Source organism: Cucurbita moschata, unplaced genomic scaffold (genome assembly GCF_002738365.1).
Source record: "Cucurbita moschata cultivar Rifu unplaced genomic scaffold, Cmos_1.0 Cmo_Scf00030, whole genome shotgun sequence".
Classification (NCBI taxonomy): domain Eukaryota; kingdom Viridiplantae; phylum Streptophyta; class Magnoliopsida; order Cucurbitales; family Cucurbitaceae; genus Cucurbita; species Cucurbita moschata.
This window is the reverse complement of record NW_019268546.1, coordinates 1,409,101-1,427,229: the sequence shown is the minus strand read 5'-3', so window position 1 is coordinate 1,427,229 and position 18,129 is coordinate 1,409,101. Positions and strand designations below refer to the sequence as shown.

The 18,129-nt window shown below is 37.4% G+C and overlaps 3 protein-coding genes and 1 pseudogene across 9 annotated transcripts in view; 1 reads left to right on the top strand and 3 right to left on the bottom strand.

Annotated features, from left to right (window-relative positions):
* Positions 1 to 573: 573 nt before the first annotated feature.
* Positions 574 to 9,766, bottom strand: LOC111464212 (annotated as a pseudogene).
* On the bottom strand, positions 623 to 3,081 carry LOC111464368 (crocetin glucosyltransferase, chloroplastic-like). Of its 2 annotated transcripts, XM_023108551.1 has the most exons (3): positions 2,065 to 3,081; positions 791 to 1,175; positions 623 to 734 (listed from the first exon to the last, which is right to left on the bottom strand). In XM_023108551.1, the coding sequence occupies exons 1-3, from the start codon at positions 3,051 to 3,053 to the stop codon at positions 708 to 710; spliced, it is 1,401 nt and encodes a 466-aa protein (XP_022964319.1). In that variant the 5' UTR covers positions 3,054 to 3,081; the 3' UTR covers positions 623 to 707. The 2 variants fall into 2 exon arrangements, with proteins under 2 accessions (XP_022964319.1, XP_022964318.1); XM_023108550.1 differs by having other exon boundaries at positions 720 to 1,175.
* On the bottom strand, positions 623 to 12,968 carry LOC111464369 (crocetin glucosyltransferase, chloroplastic-like). 2 transcript variants are annotated; one of them, XM_023108552.1, is made up of 4 exons: positions 11,939 to 12,968; positions 10,665 to 11,049; positions 10,567 to 10,608; positions 623 to 804 (listed from the first exon to the last, which is right to left on the bottom strand). In XM_023108552.1, exons 1-3 carry the CDS (start codon positions 12,925 to 12,927, stop codon positions 10,582 to 10,584), a joined length of 1,401 nt encoding a protein of 466 aa, XP_022964320.1. In that variant the 5' UTR covers positions 12,928 to 12,968; the 3' UTR covers positions 623 to 804; positions 10,567 to 10,581. The 2 variants fall into 2 exon arrangements, with proteins under 2 accessions (XP_022964320.1, XP_022964321.1); XM_023108553.1 differs by lacking the exon at positions 623 to 804 and having other exon boundaries at positions 10,538 to 10,622; positions 10,679 to 11,049.
* Positions 12,969 to 16,341: 3,373 nt separating this feature from the next.
* LOC111464445 (DExH-box ATP-dependent RNA helicase DExH9-like) overlaps positions 16,342 to 18,129 on the top strand; it is a 10,783-nt gene continuing 8,995 nt past the window's right edge. For 3 of the 5 annotated variants that reach the window (XM_023108646.1, XM_023108645.1, XM_023108649.1), the window contains exons 1-3: positions 16,342 to 16,877; positions 17,421 to 17,621; positions 17,707 to 17,925. In XM_023108646.1, the coding sequence (XP_022964414.1) occupies positions 16,608 to 16,877; positions 17,421 to 17,621; positions 17,707 to 17,925 (690 nt within the window). In that variant the 5' untranslated portion in view covers positions 16,342 to 16,607. Of the gene's footprint in view, positions 16,878 to 17,103; positions 17,143 to 17,420; positions 17,622 to 17,706; positions 17,926 to 18,129 lie in introns of those variants that run through there. The other 2 variants (XM_023108647.1, XM_023108648.1) reach the window with 2 other exon arrangements.

Genomic DNA, 18,129 nt, shown 5'->3' with positions numbered 1-18,129 from the left:
GATGCGTGTTAAATTATAGGCAAAAAGTGTGTGTACCATCATCGAGTATGATTACGACGTCGAGGAGCATAAGGATAGGATGACTCTTACCGCCATCAACCAAGTAGTCTCAGAGAACATCCTTCTCATGTTGGTAGAGAAGGATTCAACAAAGGTAGCATGGGAAACGCTACAAACAATGCATGTGAGTGTGAAAAAGATCAAGAAAGCAAAGGTACAGACCTTGAGGAGTGATTTTGAGGTTATCCACATGAAGGACAGTGAGTCGGTAGATGACTTTTCTATGAAGTTGACAACTATCATCACTGACATTCGTTCATTAGGCAACAAGGTGGAGGAGATCTCCATTGTTAAAAAGTTCCTTCGAGTCATCCTTTTGAGATTCATACAGATTTTTACCTCTATCTAGTAGTCTCGCGACATCAAAAACATGTCTGAGGAGGACGTTAACCATCTTAAGGCCAATGAAGAGATACTTCATGACTATGATGACAAAGAGGAGGCGAAGCACCTCTTAGTCACAAATAAGGAGTGGCTATGGGGCCACCTAAAATCATACACTCGAACTAACGATGACACGAGATGATACGAGATGATGATAAGAAATATTTACAACTATTTCTGTCATCAAAGTGCATGATTGAAATATTGTTAAGAACAAAGTTGGTCCACAAAAGCCTTGAAGTTGGCATCTGATTGAAATATTATTAAGAACAAACTTGGTCCACGAAAGCCTTGAAGTTGGCATCTGATTGAAATATTATTAAGAACAAACTTGGTCCACGAAAGCCTTGAAGTTGGCATCTGATGAGCCACCATCCCTAGCAGCTCCCTTGGCCAACTCCTTCCATTTCAGGGCCTTCTTCCTTATCTCTTCCCCTTTGTTTGAATCTCCCATCACCACCTCCAAGCACCTTTTTATCTCTTCTCGCTTGACCATGCCATCCATGCCCACCTCCACCCTCACTCCCGTCTCCGTCATGTCTTCAATGATCTTTGCATTGGTTCCTTGATCCGCCCACTGTGGGAACCCCACCATCGGGACCCCGCAAACCAAACTCTCCAACGTCGAGTTCCATCCACAGTGCGTTACAAAACATCCTGTGGCTGGGCTTGATAGAACCTCTAGTTGTGAACACCATGGAACTATCTTTCCTACCGCTTCTAGTTCCTCCCTGCAATTAAAGATGGCATGAGCCAATTATTTCGGAGATGGTTGTGAGCGAGTCTCACATTAGCTAATTTAGGGAATGATCATGGATTTATAAGTAAGGAGGAATACATCTTCATTGGTATGAGGCATTTTAAGGAAGCCCAAAGCAAAGCTATAAAAACTAATAAACTAATGATCAAAGTGACAATATCATACCATTGTGGAGATCCGTGATTCCTAACATGGTATCAGAGCCATGCCCTGAACTTAGCTATGTCAATAGAATCCTCAAATGTAGAACAAAGAATTATGAGCCAAGAGGTGTAGTCAAAAGTGACTAAAGTGTATAAAGGGTGTATTTTGTTTGAGGGCTCCAGAAAAGGAGTCGAGCCTCGAATAAGGGAAGGCTGTTCGAGGACTCCATAGGCATGAAGAGAGTCTCTCAAAAGTGTTCGAGAGCTCCAGAGAAGTAGTCGAGACTCGATTAAGGGGAAGATATTCAAAGGTTTCATAGGCCTAAAGAGAGGCTCTCAAAAGTGACTAAAGTGTCAAACAAAGGGTATACTTTATTCGAGGACTCCAGAAAGAGAAGGCTATTTGAGGGCTATATTGTCTTGAAGAGAGGCTCTCAAAAGTGACTAAAGTGTCGAACAAAGGGTGTACTTTGTTCGATGGCTCCGGAGAAGGAGTCGTGCCTCAATTAAGGAGAGGCTGTTCAAGGGCCCCATAGGCCTAAGAGATGCTCTATGTTGTACTTTGTTTGAGGAGAGGATTATTAGGAGGGAGTCCCACGTTACGGGTAAGAAATACATCTTACATTACCAGTAAGAAATACATCTTGCAAAGCCATTAGAGTTTAATGGTGAAGATTAGTGATTCCTAGCACTAATGACACTTATTTTAAACCTTACCTGCAACTCAATGTATCATCTCCCATATCTTCCTCTCTAATCACCCAAAGAAACGGTTGTCCAAAGCTCAAAAGCCCACTTGCAATCTCCTCTTTCTGTTCCTTAGACAGCCTCGAAATGCTTCCAAACGATACATAAACAACAGCTGCTTTGGGGTTGGAGTTCAGCCAACTAATGTAATCATCGTTCTTACGACTACATGGAAACATATCGCCGCCAAAAGAGGCATCTGAAGGGTCCTCACAGTCGAGAAAAGCCGACGGAACCAAGGGTCCAATGGGCACCAAATGGAACTTGTCCATCCCTCGCAGCACGTCCTGCTCCAAGGCCTCGAACGTGTTGACTAGAACCTTGGGATTGGTCTGTTGAGCCAGTAATTCAAATAGCTTTTGAAATATGGAGAAGGAAAAATCGTAAACATTGGAAGGAAGGAGAAATGATGGAACGTCATGGGCAGTTAATAATGGAAGTCCAGGTAATTGAATTGTTCTTGAAGGGTTGTTGAGAATGCTCTGCGTTATGGAGTCTTTGTGGCCATTGAAGTAATGGTAGTACAGAGTAAAAACGGTGGCGGGTTCAATCCAGAGAAGAATTGAAGGGAGGTGGAGGGAACGCGCCACCACAGCCACCCATGGGAAGAGTATGGAATATACGACGCAAGTGAAGGGCTGGCCTTCCTCCGCGTTTGTTGTAATCATATCCCTTATTGCTTGGGATCCGAGGCGCTCCAACTCGGAGATGAAGCGACTGGGATCGTCTTCTCCTGGTTTGAAACTATCGTCGTAGCCGTCGGAGAAGGAGGCGAAGGAGACATAAGGGAGCGTTGGGATTTGGGGCATGCGGCGGTAAACGGAGAGGGAGGTGACAAATGTGACATGGACGAGGTGGCGCGTGAGGCGCTTGGCGAATTGGAGGGAAGGGTTGATGTGGCCTTGAGCAGGGAAGGATATCAACAGCACGCGGCGGCGCTTGTCATCGGTGTTATCCATAATGGGCGACGATTGGTGGATGGAAGATGACAAAAGAACTTATCTTGATTTCTGTGGATGAGAAAACCCCTCTCAAATTTGTAGTGCCGAAATATCTAAAAGGTGCTTGAAATATATTTTATTTATTTATTTATGTACCTATATAAAAGATGCCTGAAAATTAATGTAAATAATATTATTTCTCTTAGTCCACGAATAAAGTAAAAGGATAAAAATCATGATCAAAACAAAAAAAATGTGATATCGATGGCCTAAAAGTGATCGGATAAAAATAAAACAACTATAAGTCAATTTAGCTCTATTCGATATCGATAAGAGAAAAAATAAAATAATTACGAATACATCATCTTTTACCGCTGGTATTAATTTTTCATTTAATTATTCTAAAATAATTATAAATTTTCTAATCAATGGAAATTAGGTTAAAGTAATTTAATTAAATAATTTACTCTTAATTATTTCAATTGTTTTAAATTAATGAATAAAATTTAACATAATTGGCCCAACGGTCCTTTAACAACTAATCAAAACCCAAAATAAAAATTGTTGAAATTTAGAAATCAAATGAAAACTAAATTTAAAACTCAAAAGATTTTGAAGATCAATACATAATAGCTCAAATTAAATTTGAAAGTTGCTACAAAATGTTGAAAATTTAGGCTAATAAAACATTAAAAAAAAATCAGCATAATTTTTTTTTTAATAGTTTAGAAAAATTAATTGCATATGAAAGTTAATTTTATTAGACATCAATTTTAAAAAATAATTTTGTAGGTTCATAATTTAGTTGTTTAATTTTTAAAAATTATGAATAGGTTAACCTATCTATACAATACAAAATTTAAATTTAAAAGGATCTATTAGGTAAAAAGAATAAATATTTAGAAATTGATTAAATACTTATAAGTTTGAAGACTATAGACAAACTATATAAGTTTCGGATGAACTTGTACCTGTTAGGAATGGAGGGGGAAATCTCTCATCCTATTGAAGAATGAAATTGGCTATTATATAGAGCGTTACAGAATCAAATTCGATAGCACTAAATTTGGTAGGACTAAATCAAATCTAATTCAAATAACTAAATCAAAGTCAAAGTCAAAGTCAACCCTGGGTCTTTGGATCATTTTTGTTCTCCTAAAAAATTGTCAAAGTCAACTTCGGGTCTTTCCATCATTTTTGTCCTCCTCCCTAATCAAGTACGTGACAGTGGCTTGATCAAGGGATTAGTGAAGAAGAAGAAAAAAAACCCTAAAGAGAGAAGGAAAGAGGAATTCATTGGAGACCTCTAAAGTTCGATTTCGGCCAAGCTCCAGTCACGAAAGTTGCTCATTGGCCATACGAGAAGTATTCTAGTCACTTGAATCATCCAAAACTATAATAAAGAATGAGAGATTGAAAGGTAAGCTCTTAAGTTTTATGTTCTCGATTTTCTCTCAGATCCATCGGATTATGGAAGAGATGGATTTTGAAGAAAGTTAGAGACGAATCAGATTGGGAGTAGGAGTTCTGACGTTCCTTAAGAATGGTAACTAATGTAATTTGGACAAATCTTAGACTTGGTAATATCTTATTGGGGTTGAAAATTAATTACAAGAAAAATATAATACATGAGGACCAACTATTATGTGTAGAATAAACTCACCTTACAAAGGGACCCGGGCTTACATAAGTAGATAACATGAAGGATAAGAAAAAAAAAATTATTGAACTATCCCTATCTTCTCAAAGCCCAAAGAAAAGTCCATGGTAACTTACAAGGTTAAGGATGCGATGAGAGTATACGAGTAGACTACTTACTAAGTATTTTTATACTCACCATTTCTCCTTCTTTTTTTCAAATGATCAAAGGTTACCAGTTGAGCGGGAGGATTGCTTGAGAGCTGTGCTGTCATAGAAAGGTGTCGACTCAAGACATCAATTTAATTTATTTCTTATGAGTTGTCATTTGTTGCATTTTGTATATCTCTCAATCATTTTCAATGGTAAATAACTTGAGTTTGCTATGAATTCATATTGGATTTTGGATTTTGATTATGGTGTGGTATGTTTTAATTCACACAAAATTTTACTCTATTTTCTGTTTGTTTTTGCTTTCACTAGTTACTTTTATCTTGATTTTTAGTTATGGTACAAGATTCGAATCCTCGAAAATCGGATCGTGACAGTTCTACCTCCACTTGATGATAAATATGCGTTTGAAAATGTGGTAGGATTAAACTTTAGAATTAAATAAAATATACACGTTTGTTTGCTAAGATTTAATATAATTAATTACTATCTCATATATATATATATTTCTTCTTTTAGGTTGTTTACATGCCCTTTATATGGAAGGGATCAAGTGGAAATGTAAATTAAAAAAATGTAGGAAAGGGATCTGGTCATTTAGGTCATCATCGATGGACCCACTAAGTCTGTCCACTTTCACTTAGAAAAGCCTACCTATCGAGTAAAACGTTAGACACGATTGTACATGTCAAAGATAGTGAGGTTCCATGGTGTTCCAATCAGACAACGATCCATGATTCAGCTCTAGCTTTCGGAGGAGTTTGCAGAAAGTAATTGGAACTCGATTGGATTTCAATACAATCTTTCATCCTAAGATAGATAGTTTGAATCAAACCATAGAAAATATGTTACGAGCCTACGCTCTAGATTTTGCAAAAAGTTGGAATAACCAACTACATTTAGTAGAATTCACCGATAACAACCATTACCAAATGACTATTAGCATAGAAGAAGGTGTCGGGTATCTCATGTACTAGAAAAAATTCAAAGACAATGAACTATCAAAACCAAAGTTGATCCAAACCACAAACAATATCATTCAAAAGATAAAGGCAAAGATGCACATACCCTGTGACAAACATAAAAGTTAGACATTTGATAGACATAAAAGTTAGACATTTGATAGACGTAAAAGCTATGCAAACAGGAAGTGCATAAATTTAAAACTTAGTCGGAGGATCACATGTTTCTAAAAGTGACTCCTTTGAAAGGGTTTTTGAGATTCCAAAAGAAGCAATGGTTAAATCATTGGTAGGATGAGTCATTCAAAAGTTCTATAATTAGTATGTCCAATAGCATATAGATTGAGACTACCATCATATTTATTGTCGCGCACAATGTGTATGTTTCCATTTTGAAAAAGTATATGACATATCTATTGTCGTGCACAATGGGTATGTTTCCATTTTGAAAAGGTATATGACACATTCATCGCACAAAATTGACTTTTAACCCTACAATTAAACAACAACTTAAACTATGAAGAGAAAATTATAGGAATCCCGTTAGAGAGGTTATGACCTCACAAAATCTCTGAGAGTTAGGGTTAGTCAAAGTGGAAGGGGAAGCCATCATTTTCAAGAAGCAACTTAACTATTGGAGATCTTCCTAGGACAAAATGATTTTAGAATGAAAGCTTTGTCCAATCTAGCTCCTCCGTCAAGTCCAAGAACACTAATAATGTTGATTATTTTATTTATAGTTTAATATTATGTGTTCTTTGACTAGTAATCTTGAACCCTAGCGATTGACATTTACGAGTATCATGTTTAATTAATGATCTAAAGGTTCCATACTGTTGACACGACCCACTTTATAATGGTTACAAATGATCTAATACAAACCATTCATGTGGAGACATGTGAGTGGGATATCATCTATAATAGAATAAGATTTAAGTACGAAATAATCTTTCTTTATAAAATTTTTAGCTCACAAGATTAATATTTCACAAAATGATCATATACAACTCGATCTTAATCTTGATTGAGTTATAAACTCCTGTGAAGGCTTGTCTATTAATTTTATTAATTTACATGAGTGAGAATGATTTTTTATAGCCATTTCACTATTTCTACAATTTTAGAAATTTGACCAAATAAGAAGCCCGGAAGATGATCTTACCAAATGTAATTCACTTCCTCCATGCATGAAAAATGATGTAACTATGTGAATTTGATTTTACAACTTTATTGAAAAACAAGACCTTTATATCTAAAATATGAAAGAACTTCAAAAACGATAAGGAATCGATCCAAGGAAATGTTTTGGAATGGATTACCTTGATAATCAACATCAAAAGTATAGAAAACTTGTTTCTAAACTCATGATTCGAATTACTTGATAAGAGATTAAATCAATACCACTTGAATGATTCTAGTATTAAAGTTCTAAAATACATGAATTTGCAAAATGAACAACTTAGCTCTCAATAAAGTTAAAAAGAATCTCGAGTAAAGTCAAGTCTACGAAAAAAGATGTCCTCTGAGACTACTAAATAGAAAGATGTCAACTAGGAATTTCTACCAATTTAAATGCCAATTTTATGGGAAAAAACATGGGGTAAAAATTACATGGTATTCAAATTCTCATAAAATTCTTCATGTTAATCTAGTCTTTCCATATTTTAATTTTTTTTTATTCTTATTTTATTACCATTTCTTGTTAACATCACACCTAAAAGCAATGAAAACATCCTAAACAAAAACTTGAATGATATGAACTTCAAATATTTGTCATCAAATTGCATGATTGAAATATTGGTCCACAAAAGCCTTGAAGTTGGCATGTGATGAGCCACCATTCCTAGCAGCTTCCTTGGCCAACTCCTTCCATTTCAGGGCCTTCTTCCTTATCTCTTCCCCTTTGTTTGAATCTCCCATCACCACCTCCAAGCACCTTTATATCTCTTCTCGCTTAACCATGCCATCCATCCCCACCTTCACCCTCACTCCCGTTTCCGACATGTCTTCAATGATCTTTGCATTGGTTCCTTGATCCGCCCACTGTGGGAACCCCACCATCGGGACCCCGCAAACCAAACTCTCCAACGTCGAGTTCCATCCACAGTGCGTTACAAAACATCCTGTGGCTGGGCTTGACAGAACCTCTAGTTGTGAACACCATGGAACTATCTTTCCTACAGCTTGTAGTTCCTCCCTGCAATTAAACATGGCATGAAACAATTATTGGGAAAATGGTAGCTAGAAAATGGTAGCGAGAGAGTCTCAAATTAGCTAATTTAGGAAATGATAGTGGATTTATAAGTAAAGAGGAATACTATCTCCATTGGTAGAGGCATTTTAGGGAAGTCCAAAGCAAAACTATAAAAGCTTATGACCAAAAAGCTTATGACTAAAGTGACAATATCATACCATTGTCTAAATCCATAATTTCTAATATGGTATTAGAGTTATGCACTAAACTTAACCATATCAATAGAATCCTCAAATGTCGAACAAAGAATTATGAGCCAAGAGGTGTAGTCAAAAGTGACTAAAGTGTACAAAGGGTGTATTTTGTTCGAGGGCTCCAGAAAAGGAGTCGAGCCTCGAATAAGGGGAGGCTGTTCGAGGACTCCATAGATTTGAAGAGAGTCTCTCAAAAGTGTTCAAGAGCTCCAGAGAAGTAGTCGAGACTCGATTAAGGGGAAGCTATTCGAGGACTTCATAGGCCTAAAGAGAGGCTCTCAAAAGTGACTAAAGTGGCAAACAAAAGGTATACATTCGAGGACTTCATAAGCCTAAAGAGAGGCTCTCAAAAGTGACTAAAGTGTCAAACAAAGGGTATACTTAATTCGAGGGCTCCAGTAAGGGGAGGCTATTTGAGGGCTCCATTGGCCTGAAGAGAGGCTCTCAAAAGTGAATAAAGTGTCGAACAAAGAGTGTACTTTGTTCGATAGCTCCAGAGAAGGAGTTGTGCCTCGATTAAAGAGAAGCTGTTCAAGGGCCCCATAGGCCTATGTTTGAGAGGAGAATTGTTAGGAGGGAGTCCCACGTTGGCTAATTTAGAGAATGATCATGAGTTTATAAGTAAGAAATACATCTTGCAAAAAGCCATTAGAGTTTAATTGTGTCGATGATTCCTACCACTAATGACACTTATTTTAAACCTTACCTGCAACTCAATGTATCATCTCCCATATCTTCCTCTCTAATCACCCAAAGAAACGGTTGTTCAAAGCTCAAAAGCCCACTTGCAATCTCCTCTTTCTGTTCCTTAGACAGCCTCGAAATGCTTCCGAACGATACATAAACAACAGCTGATTTGGGGTTGGAGTTAAGCCAACTCATGTAATCATCGTTGTTACGACTACATGGAAACATATTGCAGCCATAAGAGGCATCTGAAGGGTCCTCACAGTCAAGAAAAGCCGACGGAACCAAGGGTCCAATGGGCAGCAAATGGAACTTGTCCATCCCTCGCACCACGTCCTGCTCCAAGGCCTCGAACGTGTTGACTAGAACCTTGGGATTGGTCTGTTGAGCCAGTAATTCAAATAGCTTTTGAAATATGGAGAAGGAAAAATCGTAAACATTGGAAGGAAGGAGAAATGATGGAACGTCATGGGCAGTTAATAATGGAAGTCCAGGTAATTGAATTGTTCTTGAAGGGTTGTTGAGAATGCTCTGCGTTATGGAGTCTTTGTGGCCATTGAAGTAATGGTAGTACAGAGTAAAAACGGTGGCGGGTTCAATCCAGAGAAGAATTGAAGGGAGGTGGAGGGAACGCGCCACCACATCCACCCATGGGAAGAGTATGGAATATAGGACGCAAGTGAAGGGCTGGCCTGTTGGAAAGAGGGATAGTGAAAGAGATAGAAATGGATAGGAATAGATGAAAGCTGCAGTGCTTTATTATTGTCTACTGACTCAATGCTTACAATAAAGAGAATGAAGAAGGTAACTTTGCACCAGGTCCATGACGTGGTAACGTCATGGACCTAATACGATAAAGAGAGAAAAGGAGGAGAATGTAATGCTCTAATACTCGTTACTCACGAAGAGTAACTATGTAGCATGGTCGATAAAGATGCGTGTTAAATTATAGGCAAAAAGTGTGTGTACCATCATCGAGTATGATTACGACGTCGAGGAGCATAAGGATAGGATGACTCTTACCGCCATCAACCAAGTAGTCTCAGAGAACATCCTTCTCATGTTGGTAGAGAAGGATTCAACAAAGGTAGCATGGGAAACGCTACAAACAATGCATGTGAGTGTGAAAAAGATCAAGAAAGCAAAGGTACAGACCTTGAGGAGTGATTTTGAGGTTATCCACATGAAGGACAGTGAGTCGGTAGATGACTTTTCTATGAAGTTGACAACTATCATCACTGACATTCGTTCATTAGGCAACAAGGTGGAGGAGATCTCCATTGTTAAAAAGTTCCTTCGAGTCATCCTTTTGAGATTCATACAGATTTTTACCTCTATCTAGTAGTCTCGCGACATCAAAAACATGTCTGAGGAGGACGTTAACCATCTTAAGGCCAATGAAGAGATACTTCATGACTATGATGACAAAGAGGAGGCGAAGCACCTCTTAGTCACAAATAAGGAGTGGCTATGGGGCCACCTAAAATCATACACTCGAACTAACGATGACACGAGATGATACGAGATGATGATAAGAAATATTTACAACTATTTCTGTCATCAAAGTGCATGATTGAAATATTGTTAAGAACAAAGTTGGTCCACAAAAGCCTTGAAGTTGGCATCTGATTGAAATATTATTAAGAACAAACTTGGTCCACGAAAGCCTTGAAGTTGGCATCTGATTGAAATATTATTAAGAACAAACTTGGTCCACGAAAGCCTTGAAGTTGGCATCTGATGAGCCACCATCCCTAGCAGCTCCCTTGGCCAACTCCTTCCATTTCAGGGCCTTCTTCCTTATCTCTTCCCCTTTGTTTGAATCTCCCATCACCACCTCCAAGCACCTTTTTATCTCTTCTCGCTTGACCATGCCATCCATGCCCACCTCCACCCTCACTCCCGTCTCCGTCATGTCTTCAATGATCTTTGCATTGGTTCCTTGATCCGCCCACTGTGGGAACCCCACCATCGGGACCCCGCAAACCAAACTCTCCAACGTCGAGTTCCATCCACAGTGCGTTACAAAACATCCTGTGGCTGGGCTTGATAGAACCTCTAGTTGTGAACACCATGGAACTATCTTTCCTACCGCTTCTAGTTCCTCCCTGCAATTAAAGATGGCATGAGCCAATTATTTCGGAGATGGTTGTGAGCGAGTCTCACATTAGCTAATTTAGGGAATGATCATGGATTTATAAGTAAGGAGGAATACATCTTCATTGGTATGAGGCATTTTAAGGAAGCCCAAAGCAAAGCTATAAAAACTAATAAACTAATGATCAAAGTGACAATATCATACCATTGTGGAGATCCGTGATTCCTAACATGGTATCAGAGCCATGCCCTGAACTTAGCTATGTCAATAGAATCCTCAAATGTAGAACAAAGAATTATGAGCCAAGAGGTGTAGTCAAAAGTGACTAAAGTGTATAAAGGGTGTATTTTGTTTGAGGGCTCCAGAAAAGGAGTCGAGCCTCGAATAAGGGAAGGCTGTTCGAGGACTCCATAGGCATGAAGAGAGTCTCTCAAAAGTGTTCGAGAGCTCCAGAGAAGTAGTCGAGACTCGATTAAAGGGAAGATATTCAAAGGTTTCATAGGCCTAAAGAGAGGCTCTCAAAAGTGACTAAAGTGTCAAACAAAGGGTATACTTTATTCTAGGGCTCCAGAAAGAGAAGGCTATTTGAGGGCTATATTGTCTTGAAGAGAGGCTCTCAAAAGTGACTAAAGTGTCGAACAAAGGGTGTACTTTGTTCGATGGCTCCGGAGAAGGAGTCGTGCCTCAATTAAGGAGAGGCCGTTCAAGGGCCCCATAGGCCTAAGAGATGCTCTATGTTGTACTTTGTTTGAGGAGAGGATTATTAGGAGGGAGTCCCACGTTACGGGTAAGAAATACATCTTACATTACCAGTAAGAAATACATCTTGCAAAGCCATTAGAGTTTAATGGTGAAGATTAGTGATTCCTAGCACTAATGACACTTATTTTAAACCTTACCTGCAACTCAATGTATCATCTCCCATATCTTCCTCTCTAATCACCCAAAGAAACGGTTGTCCAAAGCTCAAAAGCCCACTTGCAATCTCCTCTTTCTGTTCCTTAGACAGCCTCGAAATGCTTCCAAACGATACATAAACAACAGCTGCTTTGGGGTTGGAGTTCAGCCAACTAATGTAATCATCGTTCTTACGACTACATGGAAACATATCGCCGCCAAAAGAGGCATCTGAAGGGTCCTCACAGTCGAGAAAAGCGGACGGAACCAAGGGTCCAATGGGCACCAAATGGAACTTGTCCATCCCTCGCAGCACGTCCTGCTCCAAGGCCTCGAACGTGTTGACTAGAACCTTGGGATTGGTCTGTTGAGCCAGTAATTCAAATAGCCTTCGGAATACGGAGAAGCCAAAACCATAAACATTGGATGGAAGGAGAAACGATGGAACGTCATGGCCAGTTAATAACGGAAGTCCAGGTAATTGAATTGTTCTTGAAGGGTTGTCGAGAATGCTCTGGGTTATGGTGTCCTTGTAGCCATTGAAGTAATGGTAGTACAGAGTAAAAACGGTGGCGGGTTCAATCCAGAGAAGAATTGAAGGGAGGTGGAGGGAACGCGCCACCACAGCCACCCATGGGAAGAGTATGGAATATACGACGCAAGTGAAGGGCTGGCCTTCCTCCGCGTTTGTTGTAATCATATCCTTTACCGCTTCGGATCCGAGGCGCTCCATCTCGGAATGTGAGCGATTGGGATCGTCATCTCCTGGTTTGAAACCGTCGTCGTAGCCGTCGGAGTAGGAGGCGAAGGAGACATGAGGGAGCGTTGGGATTTGGGGCATGCGGCGGTAAACGGAGAGGGAGGTGACAAAAGTGACATGGACGTGGTGGCGCGTGAGGCGCTTGGCGAATTGGAGGGAAGGGTTGATGTGGCCTTGACTAGGGAAGGATATCAACAGCACGCGGCGGCGCTTGTCACCGGTGTTATCCATAATGGGCGACGATTAACAAAAGAACTTGGGTTGATTTCTGTGAAGAGGAAAAAAACCGCCTGAAATTTGTAGTGCGAGATATCTAAGTGACGTTTGCTCTTACGTAATAAAAAAATTGCCTTTTTTCCCTCAAAATCCTATATTTTTATGCTATATAAATATCATTTTTAGTCTTTATATTTTATTTATTTATTTATGTACTTTAATAAAAGGCGTGGATGAAAGCCAAAAACTTCAACTCTTAAATAGTAATATTGATATGGATTTTACTTTCATTATTGTTTTCACAAAATATAAACAAAATATTAATTTAATTCTAAAATTATTTCGTTCTATGAAAATTGTCACGATCTCAAACTACATGTAAGATTAGAAATTATTGTGCTGCAAGTATACTTTCCTTCATTGTCAAAATAATGGTCGAAATTGCTTCCCAGATCCCAAAGAAAAATCCATGGTAACTTATTAGGTTAAGAATGCGATGAGATTCTAGACTAAATTGCTTGAGTATTTTTATATTCACCCTTTTCTCTTCTTTTTTATCAAATGATCAAAGGTTACCCGTCGAGGTGGAGGAGTGCTTGAAAGTTGTGTTGTCATAAAAAGGTGTCGACTCAGGACATTAATTTAATTTATTTCTTATGAGTTGTCATTTTAGCATTTTGTATCGATCTCTCGTTTTCAATTATAAATAACTTGAGATTTCACGTTAATTTAGGTCATCATAGATGGACCCACTAAGTTTGTCCACTTTAACTTGGAAAAGCCTACCTATTGAGATAAACGTTGGACACGACTGTACATGTCAAAGATAGTGAGATTCCATGGTGTTCCAATCAGACAACGATCCATGATTCAGCTCCAGCTTTTGGAGGAGTTTGCAGAAGGTAATTAGAACCCGATTAGATTTCAATATAATTTTTCATCCTAAGACAGATAGTTTGAATCAAACCGTAGAGGACATGTTATGAGCCTACGCCCTAACTACATTTAGTAGAATTCATCGATAACAATCATTACCAAATGACTATTAGCACAAAAGAAGGTGTCACGTTTATCATGTAATAGAAAAAGTTCAAAAAAAAGTGAACTATCAAAACCAAAGTTGATCCAAGCCACAAACAATATCATTCAAAAGATAAAGGCAAGGACGCATACATAAAAGCTATGCATATGACAGACATAAAAGCTATGCAAATACAAAGTGCACATAGATTTAAAACTTAGTGGAAGGACCGCATGTTTCTAAAAGTGACTCTCTTGAAAGGGTTCATAAGATTCGAAAAGATACTATGGTTAAGCCATTGGTACAATGGACCATTCAAAGTCCTATAAATAGTATGTCCATTATCATATAGATTGAGACTACTATTATACTTGTCGTTCTTGAGAAAGTATATGACAGACTCATCGTACAAAATTGACTTTTAACTCCTGCACTTGAACAAGGACTTAAGCTATGAAGAGAAACCTATAGAATTCCTAAGAGATGATGACCTTGCAAAATCGAGAGTTAATTTGTCAAAGTGGGAATGGGAGAGCCATCATTTCCAAGACGCAACTTAACTATGGGAGCTCTTCCTAGGACAAAATGTTTTTAGAATGAAAGCCAAGTCCAATCTAGCTTATGTGTCAAGTCCAAGAACACGTTGTGAACCAAGTTCGAGTTTAGGCTTATTTGCCCACACGATCCAACCCCAACCCTTTTGGGATTATACTTTAAATTCTCGTAATTAATTTTTAATTTTTTACTAATAATTTTGATTATTTTATTTATAGTTTAATGTTATCTGTTCTATGAAAAAGTCAAGATTATTAGTGTAATCTTGAGCACGGTGCGATTGACATTCACGAGTATCATGTTTAATTAATGATCTAAAGGTTCTATACTATTGACACGACCCACTTTGTAATGGTTACAAATGATCTGATACAAATCATTCATGTAGAGACATGTGAATGAGGTATCGTCTATAATAGTATAAGATTTGAGTATGAAATAATCTTCTAACTGAGAAGATTAATATTTCATAAAATGATAATATACAACTCGAACTTAATCTTGATTGAGTTATAAACTCCTGTGAAGGCTTGGCTATTAATTTACATGGGTAAGAATGATTTTTATAGTCATTTCAATATTTCTACAATTTTATAAATTTAATCAAATAAGAAGCTAGGAATATAATCTTACGAAAGTTAATTCACTTCTTCTATGCATGAAAAATTATGTAATTTTGTGAATTTGATTTAACCACTCTGTTGAAAAAACAAGACCTTTAGATCTAAAACATGTAAGAACTCCAAAAAACGATAAGGAATCAATCCAAGGAAATGTTTTGGAATGGATTACCTTGATAATCAATATCAAAAATATAGAAAACTTGTTTTTAAACTCGTGATTCGAACCACTCGACAAAAAGTTAAATCAACACCACTTGAATGACTCTGGTATTAAAGTTCTAAAATACATGAATTTGCAAAATGAACAAACTTAGCTCTCAACAAAGCTAAAAAGAAAGTCTATACATTTCAATTCCAAAATATGATGCTAACAACAGAAGACTTTATATAGTCTTTAATATCCTTAATATATGTGAGTTACAATACATCATAACCTCTATATTAAAATAACTTGTTAATGATCGAAATATAATAACCTATATAAGTACAATACACTAATAACCTCCGTATTAAAATGGCTGGTTAATATTGAAATATAGTAACATAGGAGAGTTACCATAACCTCTCGTATTAAAACTAGTTTAAATGACAAACAAAATTGAAATTAGAATTAAAATAATGAAATAAAAAAAATGTTTTTTTTTTGTGCACTTTGCATGACATGTAGGCAAATACTTCAAAATCTTCTAGAATTTCTTTTGACAAGCTCATCATAGCTTGAATATAAATGATTAAAGCTCGTTAAACTCTTGGCTTTGGGACTTGTAATTGAACCTTGAGGTATGACGGTAGATGTTCTTTAATAACAAGTCAAAAACTTGTTTTGCATCCTTAGTTTTCTGACAAGGAATAAAATGAGTTATTGTACTAAATCAACTAGGACAAAGATGTTATTTGTCACGACCCAAGTTTTGAGGCTTAGGATATTAGATTGTGATCGAACAGGCAAAATAAAATAAAAGTAAAATAAAACAAAAGATAAAAGTATGGTAAATTTTAAATCAAATTAAAACAAACAACATCACGATTAAAAATAAAACGAAATTTAACTATAAGTCGATGTTGTTGAAAATGTGTTCCGGATATAATTACATAATGAAATATAAAGACTCGACTTTGGAATGACTCCCTCTACCATTGGGTCGCTCTCAAAATTTTTATGTGTGGGTTATTTTTATTATATATATATACTAAAGATATTAAAATATTGGTATGGAAGAACACTTGCACAAAATTTTAGTTAACAATTCGCACGCCATCTTTCTTAGGGTTTATGGTGAGAGAAAAACCCTTGAAAGAGTGTTCTTTTGGAACTCTATTTTTCATCCACAAAATCCAAAACTCTGTTCGCCAATTTGGTTACAAGTTTACCGTAATATAGTTCTGTAGACGCTCGTTGGCTTCTTTCCTCTGCAGTTCTCATAAACGAGGATAAACGAAAGATTTGCTGCAGGTTCTTGAGTGGGTTTGTTCTTCCGTGTTCAATTCAAATTGCCATGGGCTCTTCGAAGAGAAAAGTGGGTCAAAATACGCCCAGAGAATCTTCGCCGAAGCACCACAAAGCTAATGCCCCTGCCATGGTTGAAGACGAACCAGTTGCGTGTGTTCATGACGTGTCCTACCCCGAGGGTTCATTTAATCCTCTCCCATCATTGAGTCTCCCTTCGACTGGAGGGAAGTTGGAACCGGCTAAGGTGTTCCCTTTCTCTCTGGACCCCTTTCAGTCTGAGGCTATCAAGTGCTTAGAGAAAGGAGAATCTGTCATGGTAACTTTGTTCAACTTTTCATTTGTTTCTTTGGTCATTGCTTGAGTTCATTGATGGGTTTTATCGTTCCTCTGGGATAATTCTTATGAAGTTTAAGTGTAAAATAATGAAAAATATAAGGTTCTTCTTAGAGGAACACTAACCTGACAAAGAGTGATTTAAAATCACTTCTAAACATGTCTCTAATATGTGTTTTAGTCACTAATTAAGTGCATTGTATATTCAGTTTGAAGCCCAAGAATTGAATCGGAGGTGAAATTTGATGGTTAGTAGTTATATTTTGAACACAGAGAATTGCATAGTATCGACCATACAGCAATTTGTTTTGCCCACAACTTAAGAGTGCAAGAAGTTAGTTTTGTTGTAATTTCAATAATATGATTGGACTTAGTAACTTATGGCCATTCCTTCGATTTGAAAGTCATATTTCAGTCATTTTTATGCGTCTCCATCCTTAGTTTGGTTGTGATTGGTTGTCAATGTATATATCACAAATTTCTATTATAGAGAGCTTGGCGAGTGAAACAATCAGTTCTTTGACAGGTATCTGCTCATACATCAGCTGGTAAAACTGTAGTAGCGTCGTATGCAATTGCAATGTCTCTTCGGAATAAACAGCGTGTCATATATACGTCACCAATAAAGGCCCTCAGCAACCAAAAATATAGGGAATTTAAGGAAGAATTCTCGGATGTTGGTTTAATGACTGGGGATGTAACCATTGAACCAAATGCTTCTTGCCTGGTGCGCTTGTTACTCACTGCGTACTTCATTTTATAGAATTCTAAATTTTAAACTGTTGGTGAATGAGTGATTTCTTCAACTTTAGGTCATGACCACAGAAATTTGGCGTAGCATGCAGTACAAAGGATCAGAGGTAACCCGGGAAGTGGCATGGATTATTTTTGATGAAGTACATTACATGCGTGATCGGGAGAGAGGTGTTGTTTGGGAAGAGAGCATTGTCATGGCTCCAAAGAATGCTCGATTTGTCTTCCTCTCAGCAACTGTACCAAATGCAAAAGAATTTGCTGACTGGGTTGCAAAGGTTTTCTCCTCTTCTTGGTTAAATCTTGTTATTAGTAATTGATTGGAAATGAAAATAATTTTTGGGCCCAATATAGAAGGGCTAAAAAGCAATGTCCCTCCCATTATCAGTTCCTATATTAATTTTGTTGATTGTCCTTTCAGTGCATGATTTTTTTTTTTTTTTTTTTTTTTTTTTTTTTTTTTTTTTTTTTTTTTTTTTTTT

What these genes read in the sequence shown, in the direction of transcription:
- LOC111464368 (XM_023108551.1), bottom strand. Translation starts at nt 3,053, where the DNA reads ATGGATAACACCGATGACAAGCGCCGCCGCGTGCTGTTGATATCCTTC. An exon ending in GATGATACATTGAGTTGCAG is followed by an intron (nt 1,176 to 2,064) that starts GTAAGGTTTAAA and finishes CTTTAATTGCAG; the next exon opens with GGAGGAACTAGAAGCGGTAG. An exon ending in CATCAGATGCCAACTTCAAG is followed by an intron (nt 735 to 790) that starts GCTTTCGTGGAC and finishes GCCAACTTCAAG; the next exon opens with GCTTTCGTGGACCAAGTTTG.
- LOC111464369 (XM_023108552.1), bottom strand. Translation starts at nt 12,927, where the DNA reads ATGGATAACACCGGTGACAAGCGCCGCCGCGTGCTGTTGATATCCTTC. An exon ending in GATGATACATTGAGTTGCAG is followed by an intron (nt 11,050 to 11,938) that starts GTAAGGTTTAAA and finishes CTTTAATTGCAG; the next exon opens with GGAGGAACTAGAAGCGGTAG. An exon ending in CATCAGATGCCAACTTCAAG is followed by an intron (nt 10,609 to 10,664) that starts GCTTTCGTGGAC and finishes GCCAACTTCAAG; the next exon opens with GCTTTCGTGGACCAAGTTTG.